This window comes from Balaenoptera acutorostrata, chromosome 1 (assembly GCF_949987535.1).
Source record: "Balaenoptera acutorostrata chromosome 1, mBalAcu1.1, whole genome shotgun sequence".
In the NCBI taxonomy this organism is placed as follows: Eukaryota; Metazoa; Chordata; class Mammalia; order Artiodactyla; family Balaenopteridae; genus Balaenoptera; species Balaenoptera acutorostrata.
In genome coordinates, this window is record NC_080064.1 from 158,444,010 (window position 1) to 158,459,612 (window position 15,603).

The 15,603-nt window shown below is 37.5% G+C and overlaps 1 protein-coding gene across 6 annotated transcripts in view; it reads left to right on the forward strand.

The window, feature by feature from the left end:
- ZC3H11A (zinc finger CCCH-type containing 11A) overlaps positions 1-14,724 on the forward strand; it is a 45,568-nt gene extending 30,844 nt beyond the window's left edge. For 5 of the 6 annotated variants that reach the window (XM_028168005.2, XM_028168010.2, XM_028168006.2 and 2 more), the window contains 8 exons: positions 1,358-1,456; positions 4,156-4,224; positions 10,393-10,899; positions 11,408-11,487; positions 12,381-12,711; positions 13,308-13,480; positions 13,841-13,908; positions 14,329-14,724. In XM_028168005.2, coding sequence (XP_028023806.1) covers positions 1,358-1,456; positions 4,156-4,224; positions 10,393-10,899; positions 11,408-11,487; positions 12,381-12,711; positions 13,308-13,480; positions 13,841-13,908; positions 14,329-14,587 — 1,586 coding nt within the window. In that variant the 3' untranslated portion in view covers positions 14,588-14,724. The remainder of the gene's footprint in view (positions 1-1,357; positions 1,457-4,155; positions 4,225-10,392; positions 10,900-11,407; positions 11,488-12,380; positions 12,712-13,307; positions 13,481-13,840; positions 13,909-14,328) is intronic. The other variant, XM_028168013.2, reaches the window with a different exon arrangement.
- Positions 14,725-15,603: the final 879 nt, after the last annotated feature.

Consider the following 15,603-nt stretch of genomic DNA (forward strand, 5'->3'; position numbering starts at 1 on the left):
TCATCCTTTTTTCTTTAGTCTGTTCCGCAGCAGTGAATTCCACCATTCTGTCTTCCAGGTCACTTATCTGCTCTTCTGCCTCAGTTATTCTGCTATTGATTCCTTCTAGTGTAGTTTTCATTTCAGTTATTGTATTGGTCATCTCTGTTTGTTTGTTCTTTAATTCTTCTAGGTCTTTGTTAATCATTTCTTGCATCTTCTCAATCTTTGCCTCCATTCTTATTCCGAGGTCCTGGATCATCTTCACTATCATTATTCTGAATTCTTTTTCTGGAAGGTTGCCTATCTCCACTTCATTTAGTTGTTTTTCTGGGGTTTTTTCTTGTTCCTTCATCTGGTACATAGCCCTCTGCCTTTTCATCTTCTCTGTCTTTCTGTAACTGTGGTTTTTGGTCCACAGGCTGCAGGATTGTAGTTTTTCTTGCTTCTGCTCTCTGCCCTCTGGTGGTTGAGGCTATCTAAACTAAAATGTGCTTATGAATATGAAATCTTACCTGTTTTGTGTTTTGTTTTATACCATTCTCGCTGCCTGAGAAATTTAGGTAAAAAATTACGGAAATAATCTATTTTAATATCAGCATATGTGTAATAAACTTTGTGATTTGGGGTTGTATATTTAAATTACAAATAAGAGGAGAGAGAAAAGTACATTCTGTGTAGGGTCTTTAAAGTTCTTATGGGACCCTGCTAAAGTTCTACCTTCAGTCAAGTGATCCAAAGAATAGTTTTTAAAAACTTGTGACATTTAAACAGCTTGTATTGACCAATGTAATGCAATAAACCAGGAGTCAGGAAACGTGGTTCAGGTCCTGGCTCTGTCACTAATTGGTGACTTGGGTAAGATACAGCATCTTTCATAACCTTAGATTTCTTATCTGGAATTGAAGAAAGGGGCTCTTTGGCCTTTGGAGTTTTCATGTCCCTGGAAAATTTTAAATTTTATGGTTCTTTTGCTGTCCTCCTAATCATCCCAGTTGTATTTAATCACAGATCAACCTAGAATTCCAACAGTTGACCAGTTAAAGATTTTTTTTGTGCATGAAGATTTTTTTTTTCACATATTCCTAATCCTGAATTTCAGCTTTAATCAGGGTTTATAATCCTCCATTTATAGTTTTAGTTATTTGGTAAATGTTAATTTGTGCATTCTAATTTTTTTGTCTCCTTCCTTACCTCTTTTTTCTGGGACATTTTTATTCCTTCTCTAACATTGAGTTATAAGGAAGCTAGTGAATGAACACATCATATAAATGCAGAAAACTTACTTATTCTACATTGTCTGTTTTTGCTTGTATTTCTTGACCTTGCTAAAGATTGACTTGACACCTTAAACTGAGTTCCCTGTCTCTGTTTGTAGTTGGTGACAGTGATCCTCCATTAAAGCGTAGCCTTGCACAAAGGCTAGGGAAGAAAGTTGAAGCTCCAGAGACTAACACTGACAGAACACCAAAGAAAGGTACTTTTGTTCTAATATACTCTGTGTGTGTAATCCTGACGCTTGTCTCTTGTAATGTTAACAGGTATGGTTTGTCATTCTTTTTGTTTAGGTTAATAAGATTATTATCTTCTTGTGTCTGTTTTATTATTCGTTCAACAAACATTTGAATGTTTACTCTGCTGGATTCTAGGTAGACACCATTGGATAAAAATAAACACCATCACAGACCTCAGGAGCTTGTAGTATAATGGCAGATAGGAATCCTTCCACATATTATGATAAATTCTGTGACAGAAAGTACACAGTGTTATGGGAGCACATAGGAAGGGCACCTAATCTCACCATCTGTCAGGGAAAGGTTCCCAGAGGAAATGATATTGAAGCTTAGACCTGAAACATGATTTAGCCAGGTAAAGTTGAAGGGCCAGAGGCAGAGAGTATAATACACAGAAGGCACAGAGCTCAAGGGACTCACTGTGTCTGAATCAGAATTGGAATGAAGAGCATGGTAACTGGAGAGGAAGAAGGGATTGGTCATATAGAGCAGGAGTCCCCAACCCCTGGGCCATGGACAGGTAGTGGTCCGTGGCCTGTTAGGAACCGGGCCGCACAGCAGGAGGTGAGCAGCAGGTGAGCAAGCGAAGCTTCATCTGTATTTACAGCCACTCCCCATAGCTTGCATTACCCCCTGAGCTCTGCCTCCTGTCAGCATTATGGTGAGTTGTATAATTATTTAATTATATGTTACAATGTAATAATAATAGAAATAAATGCACAATAAATGTAATGTGCTTGAATCATCCCAAAACCACCCCCTCCCCACCCTGGGTCCGTGGAAAAATTGTCTTCCATGAAACCGGTCCCTGGTGCCAAAAAGTTTGGGGACCGCTGATAATAGAACCTTTTAAGCCATATTAGAGAGTTTGGGCTTATCCTAAGATAGTAGCAAACAATGGGAAGGTTATAAACAAGGATCAGAGATCCTCATATTGGCATTTTGGAACCATCATCTAAAATATGGAGAAAGGGTATAAGAGTGCTGTCCAGGAATGAGTTAGCAGGCTGTTAAAATAATCCAGGCAAGAGGCATAGTAGATTTAGTGTTCTAGAAGTTGGTATGAAGAGATGCAGACTAATTTGAGAGATATTTGGAAGTTAGAATGATTTTATAGTTGAAGTTTTATTTATAGAAGGAAGTAAAGGGTTGGATTTTTTTCCCCTTGTCTCACTTGCAGTGAAACAGTGGTATTAATTACTTTTAAAAAAAAAAAAAAAAGGTGTTTTTTCCTTGTTGTGTTTAGTTTTAACTTCTGCCAAAGATAAGATACTTCTTTCCACTTCTCCCCTAGCCCAAGAGGCTTTGATGAGTAGACGTTCTTGTTTGGGGGCTTTCTTATATTCTGAAAGCTGTAAACAGAAATTACTTTTTTTCTTTGCAGTCAAATTTCCTTCCCTTTTGCCTATCAATCGTATTGAAGACTCTCATAACTAAAGAGCATATTTCAGATGGATCTAGGGGTGAAAAAACCTTTTGATGCCAATAAGATCTTAGAATGATAAGATTTTCGAATGTTGCACAGTAACAAAATTATTTCCTTCAATTCAGTAATTTTTGCTTTTCAGATGTAAAAGAGAGGACTTTTTCTTTGTGCTTTCCAAAGTGCTCTAGAGAATCCATTATTTGTATAGATCTATCTGTACTGTGAAGAAGAAAAGTTTTAAGACCTGAATAGATTTTTGAAAAGCATTTTCATTAGAAAACAAGTATAAGCCTAATTTGTGACCTTTGAAAAAGATTTTTGACCTATAAAAAGTCTCTGTTCAACTTTTTTTTTTAAAGACAGTGTTCGTTTATTGATTGATTGCTGTAGGCTCTAGGTGCATGGGCTTCAGTAGTTGTAGCTTATGGGCTCTAGAGCGCAGGCTCAGTAGTTGTGGCGCACAGGCTTAGTTGCTCTGCAGCATGTGGGATCTTCCCGGAGCAGGGCTTGAACCCGTGTCTCCTGCATTGGCAGGCGGATTCTTTTTTTTTTTTTTTTTTATTAAACATCTTTATTGAAGTATAATTGCTTTACAATGGTGTGTTAGTTTCTGCTTTATAACAAAGTGAATCAGTTATACATATACATATGTTCCCATATCTCTTCCCTCTTGCATCTCCCTCCCTCCCACCCTCCCCATCCCACCCCTCTAGGTGGTCACAAAGCACCTGAGCTGATCTCCCTGTGCTATGCGGCTGCTTCCCACTAGCTATCTATTTTACATTTGGTAGTGTATATATGTCCATGACACTCTCTCACCCTGTCACATCTCACCCCACCCCCTCCCCATATCCTCAAGTCCATTCTCTAGTAGGTCTGTGTCTTTATTCCCATCTTGCCACTAGGTTCTTCATGACCTTTTTTTTTTTTTCCTTAGATTCCATATATATGTGTTAGCATACTGTATTTGTTTTTCTCTTTCTGACTTACTTCACTCTGTATGACAGACTCTAACTCCATCCACCTCATTACAAATGCCTCCATTTCATTTCTTTCTATGGCTGAGTAATATTCCATTGTATATATGTGCCACGTCTTCTTTATCCATTCATCCGATGATGGACACTTGGGTTGCTTCCATGTCCTGGCTATTGTAAATAGAGCTGCAATGAACTTAACCACTGTACCACCAGGGAAGTCCCCAACTTTTTTTTTTTTTTTTTTTTTTTCAAACAGTTCAAGTTTCCAAGTCTCTGAAGGAGCGATTAGGCATGTCAGCTGGTCTAAACAATGAGGAGGCAGCAGGTAGGTAAACTCTAATGCCAGCTCCTGATATTTTTTTCCTTGCTGTTAGAATCTTTGCTTTTTCTCCAGTTTACCTTTTGAGTTATGTTGGGGCTTATGTTTTCTGTTTCTGGTGGGTTTGCTTTTTAAGTAATAGTTTTCTCACTGGAATGAGTTCTCTTTTTGTAGTTAAAGGTGGCAAAATGATTGTTTATGATAGCATTAATAACCAGAAATTAGAAATAATCTAAAAATCTAACAAAAAGGAATTAAAATAGTTATGTACTAAAATAGTTGCTGTCATGAAAAGTCATGTTCTGAACAATAATGATATGGGAAACTTATCCCCTTGTATTGAACGAAGAAAGGTTATGAAAGTATACACAGTGCTTTTGTCTTAGGGCAATATACGAATCTTTTTTTTGGGGGGTGGGGAATGAAGTTTATTTTCTTATTATAGAAACATATTCCTTAGGGAAAATGTCCACATATGAGATGATTTCCAGTTTTATAAAAATATATGCCTAGAAAAAAAGATACACTGAAATATTAACATTGGTTTTATCTGGGTGTTGAACTTTTAAGTAATTTTAATTTTCTTCATCATATTCCTCCTGTACTCTAATTTTTAGACTTTTAAAATTGTGAGATATAACTACCTAAGTGTATATATCTATGTACAATTTTAAAGAATAATAAAATGAACATTTTGTGTATTCAACCATCCAGCTTTTTTATTAAAATATTGCTGGATTCAGTAATGCATTTAAATTTTTATATCTATATGTATGAACGGTGTTAGCCTGTGCTTTTCCTTTTTCATCCTATCCTTATCTTTAGATAAGGATAAGTATCATAAAAAGGGAATCTGATGTCAAACATTCTTTTGTAAACAACCTGAATTTACTCTTCAGAAACTTTGAGGATTTCCTCTTATTTCTTCCTGCTAGGCTGGGACTTCACTATGATAGATCTAAACATGGATCTTTTTGTTCATTATGCTCAGTGTTTAGTGGGCCGTTTGAATCTAAGGACTTAACTTTTTTAGTTGTAGAAAATATTCCTCTAATTTCTTTGAGTATGTCCTCCCCACCCTTCTTTTTGTTTTCTCTTTATGGAATTGTTATTAGATGTTGGAACTTTTGGACATATGCTCCATGTGTCTTAACCTTGCCTTCATACTTTCCATTCCTTTGTTTTTTTGCCTCACTTTCTATGACTTTTGCTTGGTTATATTTTCTAGATTAGGAATTGACAAACTTTTTCTATGAAGGATCGGATGGTAAATATTTTAGGCTTTGAGGTTCACAATCTCTTGTTGCAACTACTCAACTCTGCCACTGTAGTGTGAAAGCAGCCATTTGCAATATGTAAATGAATGAGTGTGGCTGTGTTCCAGTAAAGCTTTATTTATAAAATTTAGACCATGGCCAGATTTGGCCCATGGACTATAGTTTGCTGACCCTGTTCTAGATGGCTGATATTCTACTAGCCTTGTCTTTTTTTTTTTTTTTTTTAATTAGGTTGGATTTATTTTGTCACTTGGCTTTTTGTTTTCCAAGAACTTTTTTTAGTTCTCTGATTTCTCCTTTTGTACAGCCTGATTTCAGGCAGTTCTGGAGCTTCTTTCTTTTTTTAAAAGTAATTTATTTTTTATTTTTAAAAATATATTTTGTTGAAGTATATAGTTGGTTTACAGTGTTGCATTAGTTTCTACTGTATAGCAGAGTGATTCATTTATACATATATACACATTCTTTTTCGTATTTTTTCCATTATGGTTTATCACAGGATAGTGAATATAGTTCCCTGTGCTATAAGTAGGACTTTGTTGTTTATCCATCCTATATGTAATAGTTTGCATCTCCTAATCCCAAACTCCTAATCCATCCCTCCTCCACCCCACCCGCCCTTGGCAACCACAAGTCTACTCTCTATGTCTGTGAGTCTATTTCAGTTTCATAGATAAGTTCATTTGTGTCATATTTTAGATTCCACATGTAAGTGATAGTATATGGTATTTGTCTTTCTCTTTCTGCTTACTTCACTTAGTATGATAATCTCTAGTTCTATCCATGTTGCTGGAAATGGCATTATTTCATTTTTTTTGTTTGTTTGTTTGTTTTTGTTTGTTTGTTTTTTCTTTATTGCCTATAAATTCATGGTGCATGGTAGATCACTGTCACGCAGAGCATTGCACTTGGTTCTCCTTGAATTGGAGAATTGTCTTCATGATTGTTTCTTTTTTTTTTTTTTTTTTTGTACGGCACTTTTTTTTTTTTTAATTTTATTTATTTATTTTTATTTATGGCTGTGTTGGGTCTTCGTTTTCTGTGGGAGGGCTTTCTCTAATTGCGGCAAGTGGGGGCCACTCTTCATCGCGGTGCGCGGGCCTCTCACTATGGCGGCCTCTCTTGTTGTGGAGCACAGGCTCCAGACGCGCAGGCTCAGTAATTGTGGCTCACGGGCCCAGTTGCTCCGCGGCATGTGGGATCTTCCCAGACCAGGGCTCGAACCCATGTCCCCTGCATTGGCAGGCAGATTCTCAACCACTGCGCCACCAGGGAAGCCCCCATTATTTCATTTTTTATGGCTGAGTAGTATTCCATTGTATATATGTACCACATCTTCTTTATCCATTCATCTGTCAGTGGACATTTAGGTTGCTTCCATGTCTTGGCTATTGTAAGTAGTGCTGCAGTGAATATCAGGGTGCATGTATCTTTTTGAATTATATTTTTCTCTGGATATACACCCAGGAGTGGGATTGCACGATCATATGGAAATTCTATTTTTAGTTTTTTGAGGAACCTCCATACTGTTTTCCATAGTGCTACACCAGTTTACATTCCCACCAGCAGTGTAGGAGAGTCCCTTTTTCTCCACACCCTCTCCAGCATTTGTTGTTTGTAGGCTTTTTGATGATGGCCATTCTGACCAGTGTGCCTCATTGTAGTTTTGATTTGCATTTCTCTAATAACTAGTGATGTTGAGCATCTTTTCATGTGCCTGTTGGCCATCTGTATGACTTTGGGAAAACGTCTATGTAGGTTTTCTGCCCATTTTTTGATTGCGTTTTTTTTTTTTTAATTGTTGAGTTGTATGAGCTGTCTCTGTATTTTGGAAATTAAGCCCTTGTTGGGCGCATCATTGGCAGATATTTTTCTCCCTGTCTGTAGGTTGTCTCTTCTTTTTGTTTATGGTTTCCTTTGCTGTATGAAAGCTTGTAAGTTTGATTAGGTCCCATTTGGTTGTTTTGTTTTTGTTTTTGTTTGCTTTAATTTCTATTGCCTTGGGAGACTGACTTAAGAAAACATTGGTACGATTTATGTCAGAGAATGTTTTGCCTATGTTCTCTTCTACGTTTTATGGTGTCATGTCTTATATTTAAGTCTTTAAGCCATTTTGAGTTTATTTTTGTACATGGTGGTGTGACGGTGTGTTCTAACTTCATTGATTTTACATGCTGCTGTCCAGCTTTTCCAACACCACTTGCTGAAGAGACTGTGTTTTTCTCCATTGTATATTCTTGCTTCCTTTGTCTGAGATTAATTGACCGTAGGCATGTGGGTTTATTTCTGGGCTCTCTATTCTGTTTCATTGATTGGGGTTTCTAATTTGAATCTTTTTTTTTTTAATGGGTTTGTATGTTATTTTGTCTTCCTCATTGCTTCTCTTCATTTTGGTTCATTTTTAATGTTGCTTTTTCATAGTTGTAAGTACTGGGCCTAGGTTTCTTACAACCTAGAATCACTGGGCCTGTGATCCTAAAGGTCTTTTTCCCAAGTGGTCCTGTCTCCTGGCTGGGAGATCTGTTTGCCTAAGTAGAGAGGGTGCACTAAATGGTAGCTTGTGTCGGTTGTAGGCTGCAAGGCTGAGGGCTCGTATGATTACTACAGTAAGAAAGCCTTTCTTTACTTTCAGAGTGCAACTAGTTTCATTTTCTAGCTTTGCTTTTTACTTTTCTCCCTCACCTCTCCTTTTTCTTCTTGGCATTTGTGAAAGCCTGAAATTTTCATGCTCTACTTCTTTTCAGCCCCAACATCCTCATAATGTGCTCCCTTCCCTGACAGATTCTCCTCTTTTTAGGGAGCAGTTCTCAGGAGAAGGTCTTGATTGATCCAGCTGTTCTGTTGTAAACCATCCTTAATTTCTGCCACTGTTAAATTTTCATACTAGTTTGGCAGTTTTCTTTGCCTGTTTTTTGAAGAACAGATCTCACTCCTATGGTTTTATCTATTCTTTTTCTGTTTCTCTAATTTCAGACATCTTTCTGTCTCAAATTCCTCAAATTTATGTTCTGCCAGTAGCATCCTTGTTTTCCATTGCTATTGTGGATTTATTCTTTTAATGTCTTCTCTATTGTTTTGATGAAATTTTGTAGTGTAGGGAAACAGGGTCTCTGTGTCACCATTCACATTCTTTTTTTTTTTTTTTTTAATACATGTATTATTTATTTATTTTTGGCTGCGTTGGGTCTCTGTTGCTGCATGCAGGCTTTCTCTACTTTGCGACGAGTGGGAGCTACTCTTTGTTGTGTGGGCTTCACGTTGTGGTGGCTTCTCTTGTTGTGGAGCGTGGGCTCTAGGCACGCCGGCTTCAGTAGTTGTGGCACGAGGGCTCAGTAGTTGTGGTGCACCGGCTTAGTTGCTCCGTGGCATGTGGGATCTTCCTGGACTAGGGATTGAACTCGTGTCTCCTGCATTGGCAGGCGGATTCTTAACCACTGACCATTCACATACTTTCTTAAAGTGGTGGTTTTGAGATCAGACTACCATCTTGAAATGGAAGAATTTTTATTTAAAAAACCTAAGAAAATCAGTGAGTGCTTCCTCTGTAACAGGTACTGTACTAAAATAATTAAACATAGTCACTGTTCTCATGAAGTATCTAGTATGGTTGGAATTACAAGGAGTTACCATACTCTGTGATCAGTGCTGTGATCAGAGAAACAAACTAGACTGGAGGGCGTCAGGTTCTAACCTGAACTCACTTTAAACTAACTAAGCAGCAGGAGAAATGAGACCAGTAGGGAATATTCCATATAGAAGGGACAGCATAGTCAAAGATTCAGAAGGTGAGACAGAAGTGATACGTTTAAGGTTGTAAAAGGATATTTTTTGTTTTGATCTTTCTTTAAAAGGTGTTGGTGATTAAATATGTGTGTGTATAATCTCCAAATTGTTCTTATTTTTCTCACATCGCTTCATTGTTTCTTTCTTTAGGCCCTTCAGTAATGAGGACAGGCATATGTGCCAAGTGTGAAGTTTTCTCTTTAGTTTAAACAAATATAGGATGATTAATGTATCATTAAAAGTAGCTCTTCAGTGGCATGCCAGTGTCTGGGCCTTTCTCATTTTTCTTCTGTCTTGTCAACGTGTTTTACTTCCTTTTCCTCCTTTCAGTGTCACTTAAATATTACTCTGAAAAGCTTCCCTTAACCAATCTGTAGAAAAAGGTTGGTGTTCTTGCTGTATGCTCCTACATAGCATTATACAATTGACCCTTGAACAACATGGGTTTGAGCTGCGTGGGTCCACTTATACATGGATTTGTTTTCAATAAGTATGTACTACAGTACTACACATTCCATGGTTGGTTGGTTGAATCTGCAGATGCAGAACCATGGCTACTGTAAAGTTACATATGCGGGTTTTCAACTGCATAGGGGTTGGTGCCCCAATACCCCATCCCAAACCCTGTATTGTTTAAGGGTCAACTTTACCTCCTTTATGAAAGTTGTTATCATTACCATACTTTGTCGTTGTTTAATTATTGGTCCGTTAGACTGCGAACTATCAATACATGTGGACAGAGTTTGCATTTTGCTTGCCATTATATTTCTAGCATAGTGTCTAGCATGTGTTTATATCTGTGCACGAATGGAAGAATTTATTTTTATTGGTAAGATTTATAATGACAAGTTTCTCTAACTAGTAAATGGCTTTCAGGATCCTCAAGAATAAGCTTCTGAATAGCAATCCAAATCACTAATTTTTGCCTCGTAAGAGTTTTCCTTGAGGGCCACTATCTAAAATTGAGGTTGAAACTAATGTGCTTTTGACCATTTTAATTGCTTGCATAAGTGATACCACTCTATTGGACTCTATCCTGATCCAAGAATAGAGAGATCATAAGTCATTAAGAGATGAAACCCAAGTACAGTGATTTGTTTTTCCCCCATGAAAGCAGAGAGAGTTACTAAAGTTGGTGAGATCCACGTGAAGACATTAGAAGAAATTCTTCTCGAGAGAGCCAGTCAAAAACGTGGAGAATTGCAAACTAAACTCAAGACAGAAGGACCTTCAAAAGTTGATGATTCTACAACAGGAACAAGAACCTCCTCCACTATCCGAATCAAAACGTTCTCTGAGGTCTTGGCCGAAAAGAAACACCGGCAGCAGGAAGCAGAGAGACAAAAAAGCAGAAAGGACGTAACCTGCATCAAGCTAAAGACTGATAATGAAATTAAAAAAACAGTGATTTTGCCACCTGTAGTAGTCAGCAGAGGACAATCAGAGGAACCTGCAGGTAGAGCAAAGTCTATGCAGGAAGTGCATATCAAGACACTGGAGGAAATTAAACTGGAGAAGGCTCTGAGGATGCAGCAGAGTTCTGAGAGCAGCACCAGCTCCCAGCCTCAGCCTGAGGCCACCCCAGGGGCAAGACGGCTTCTCCAGATCACTAAAAAAACAGGTAACAAAAGAATTTGGTCTGTAGTACCACTTCCCCAGATAATATTTCAAAGGGCAGTATTCCGCAGGATATTCATAGGAGTTCTGTGAGAACTTTTCTTTACTCAGATAACTTTGAAAACTACTGGATTAAAAGAAGTTAAGCTGGGCACTGAAAGAAGTTAAGCTGGCAATCCAGTGGTTAGGACTCTGTGCTTCCACTGCAGGGGGTATGGGTTCGATCCCTGGTTGGGGAACTAAGATCCCACAAGCTGTGAGGCGTGCCAATACCCACGTCCACCCCACCCCCCAAAAAAGTGGTTAAGCTCTTTCTTCACAGCAACTGTATATAGACCTTGATATTTTAATGTGCATTTTGAATCTGTTTGAGGACTAAATAGATTTTGTCCACAATTTTTATTTGTCCTATCTTATCATTACTTTTATTAAGAAAAGTTTTGTTTAACTTCATCTGTTATGAGGTTGCAGCATGAATAAAATTACTAACAATGTGTTTAATATGAATCTAGGTATAAAAGAAGAAAGGAAACTTAAAGAAGAAAGTGTTGTTGCTTCTCAGAGCAGTGTTACTAGAACAGAGGCTAAAGAGGTGAGTTTATTTATCATTTTATAATTTTGTCCATGGCAAGCAAAGGCTAGATGAATGGTATATGTGCTTTTTAGTTTTAGTTTATAACTTTTCTATTTAACACTTCACTGATACATCCAGGTAAACAGTCTTTCACTACGCTTATAATTTTCTATAAGAGTTTTCTGTACTTCTGTGTATATCGGTGTTTTCTGCCCTTTTAAAGGTGTTTTTAATTGGCCATTCATATTTTTTAAACTAAGTTCTTCCCTTGCCTTTGAGAGTAATGCTACTCATTTATAAAACTCAGGAATTTTTATTTTTTAAAAAGAATGAGGAACCCTATAATTCCACAGTCCAGATGTAACCAGCCTTAGATTTTTTCATGCATTTCTTTCAAGCCTTTTCTTTGTATATGTATGTACGTGAACTTGTTTAATGTTTAACTCATATTTAGAACATAGGCGAGAACTCTACAGTGTATCATTTTGCAGCCTGCTTTAACTTTACCATATTAATAATTCTTTAAGACGATTGCTTTTACCGGCCACGTAGGGTTCTATTACACAAATGTAGTCTGTTTCTGGACTGGATTTTGTTTTACCCAGTTAAGATAATGAACGTCTTTGTACATACATCTTTGTGCAAGTGTCTGATTAGGAACCATTTGTGTTAGACTTACGGTCATGATAGTCTAGCTTAAAGAATTTGGGTTTTTATTGTTCCACACATCTTTAATCTTTTTATCTTGATCCTTCTATTTAATATCATATAAAAGGCAAAAGCTCTTGTGTTCTAGATCATGTGAAACTTTGCTTGACTTAGATGTTAGCTTGGTAACTTATAAACAATAATTATCAGACAGGTTGTTGGAGGTACTAGATTTTAATTCTGTCGTTTAAATTTATCCATAGACTTCAGATGAGACCACAGCAGTTGACATCACTAAAATTCAAGTCAAGAGATGTGAGACAGTGAGAGAAAAGCATGTGCAGAAACTGTCGGATAAGGGAACCTCACAGAAGGAAAAATCAGTTTTGACACTCCTTCGGGGAGATTTAGACACTTGCAATACCCAGTTAGCAGAGAAACCAGTGCTCACTACCGTGCCAGACATCACACGGCTCCTGACTAAACGGCCTCCTTCAAAATTACCCCAGAAGACAGAGGTAGAAACCTCAGGGATTGGGGACTTGAAACTGAATGTGAAAGGTGCAACACAGACCTTGGAAAAAAGGGGTAAAGGTAAATGTTTTTTCTAGTGCATTTTGCTTTAGAATTTCAAAATTACCAAGTTTCAGTGACTGCCTGGCAATAATTGGGTTGAATTTCATTTGCCTTTGTATACTGGTCACACAGGTGGGTAGTAATATTTCTGAAAATTCTATTTAAGAAGACAGAAAGACTAGATGAGTTCCTTTTTCGCAACTTAAAATTGCTGTTTATAAAGCTTTGTCTAAAACTTTCCATGGTGCCTTTTCCCTCTGGTTTTGAAGGAGAAAAACACCAGGGAAGCAAAGAGCAGTAGCAAATTCAAGAGGCACTGAAAGGAATTGTTTGAGAGAGAGAGAGAGTGTGTGTGTGTGTATACATATATATACACACACACATGTAGATACATGTGTGTATATATACACGTGTGTGTGTATATATTACGGCCAAGTGTAGTGCAGATTGCTGGTGGATCATTTTCAGTCTGGTTTTCTTTTTTGGTTGGTTGGTTCGTTTTTTACTTATTTGTGCTGTTTCTATTGCTGAGAAGGAATTTTGATATTCTGAATTATTCTCCATATAAAAAGGGGATTATTCTAGCTTTTAATCAGATATTTTCTGTCTTGTAGCTAAACCTAAACCTAAAGTGAATGTGAAACCATCTGTGGTTAAAGCTGTCTCATCACCCAGACGGGCCCCAAAACGCAAGGCAGTGGAGGTCCACTCTGCTGTCATTGCAGCTGTGAAACCTCTCTCCTCCAGCAGTGTCCTGCAGAAAAGCCCAGCGAAAAAAGCAGCTGTGGTAAGAAGTAAATCCAACTCAGTGGTGCTTTAGTCTGTGTGGTAGGAAAGTGGGCAAGATTAAATTCTCTGTTAGCTCTCTCTGTATTATGTTTAATTGTTTCTGTCAATTCCTAAGCATTTTAGTTGTTTAGGTTGTTACTGCATATTATGTTTACAGCTTAAACATTTGCAGTGGCAGGGTGAGGTTTTTTTTTAAACCTAATTAAGATATTTTGCTTAGTTATACCCTCAATCTTTGGATTTATTCTTGGATTCCCAGGCTTAAAGAATGGTTCTAAGAAGGCAGCAAAGAAAATGAATCTGCTCAAATTTAAAAGCCTGACTCTCCCACTGAATTACCTTACTCTCACTTTTGTAGGCTGTTGTCCCACTTCTCTCTGAAGACAAATCAGTCACTGTGCCTGAGACAGAAAAACCTAGAGACAGGTAATACCTTGCAATTCTTTTTAACCAAAATTTAGGCCGCTATTATTGTTTATGCTCTCTAGAGAATAACACTGCTAAATAATTTGAAAAATTTACAGTTTAGCCACATCTAAATAAATCTGCTAAACTTCAAATTAATTGCAGGAAAACATGATATTCAGGGTTGCTGTTCTTTTTTCGTGCTGTTGTTTATATTTTGCCTGTATTATTGAAAACAGTTTTTAAACACCTGTCTGGATTCTCCTTTAAAGGATGAAAATGCTTTATCCCAAATCAGTAAAACAATTCTTTGTTTATGTGTGTCTTCAGAAACAACTCTTTGCTAAATAAAATTCTTTGTGTACCTGAGACTGGGTGGTCCAGCCAACCATTGATGAAGGGCAATTATCTAATAATCCTTTGGGGTTTTTTTTCTTACAGTTTTGTGCTGCCTCCAACCCAGTCCTCTTCAGATCCTTCCCCACCAGAAGTATCTGGCCCTTCCTCATCCCAGGTGGCCGCAAAAACTCGCCGACTCAGCTCTGCCTCAACAGGAAAGCCCCTACTCTCTATGGAGGATGATTTTGAGAAATTAATATGGGAGATTTCAGGAGGCAAATTAGAAGCTGAGATTGACCTAGATCCTGGGAAGGATGAAGATGACCTTCTGCTTGAGCTATCAGAAATGATTGATAGCTGAAGGTGGTAGTAGAACATTTAAAACAAAAAGACTCACCAAAAACTGGACTTAGTTTAATCTATTATAACATTTATACAAAATGATCATTTCTTTAGTCTAGAATTTTCCCCAAATAAGAAATATACCTCTGAATTACCCATGTGTGTTCTGGATTCCTTGGAGTCAGATTTTTTAAGTCCCTTGATAGTCATTTTGTCCATTTGATGCCATTGTTTAGCATCTTTGAGAAAAAAGTTCTGTCTTACCCCTCTCTCCACAAAAAGACTGAGTGGAAGACCTAAGTGAAAGGGTACAAGAAAACTTAGTGACTCCTTGAGGTGTTTGTCAGTTTTGGCTTTTTTCCCCTTTGTTGTATTATTTCTTTTATGTATTGTCCTAATGTACCTATTGTTACCTGCATTTGAAAAGGATGAAGACAGCTGCTACCATTAAGGACCAAATTTCATGCCACCACTAAACAAAAAAATCCACTCAGTCTGTGTTAAATTGTACATCTTTTTAAAGGTATTTGGAGAATTCAACTAAGCTTTTAGAGACAGCTGAGCAGCTCAGGAAACCTGTAATCTGGACATAACTTTTTGGATGTGATTTTCATGCTTCTACTGCTCTGTAAGCCTCTGAAGAGCAATAGCTGATTTATTATTACTGTAATTTTTAAGGCTTTAAAGTGCCTCAGGGGTCCTCTGAAACTAATTTTCTATTTCTGGGATTCCTTGGACTCTTAATAAGAGATGGTGACATAATGATTACAGGAATTTATTTTTTAGTAAGAAAGTTGTCCCTTCTCTTCTTCAGTACTTGCCACCTTACTAGCATTGAATTATCACAGGGATAAAAATTGGTTAACTTTTAATTTCTAATTCTCCTAGCAAACTCCTCTTGCCCAGTATTTATTTGGTGCCCTTTAAACACCTGAGGGGGGCGGAAATGAACTCATTCAAGCTGCCATTATTTATCTATGGACTGTAGCAGTATGCTGAACTGTACTGTAGCAGGGATTATCGAGATGCTCTGGG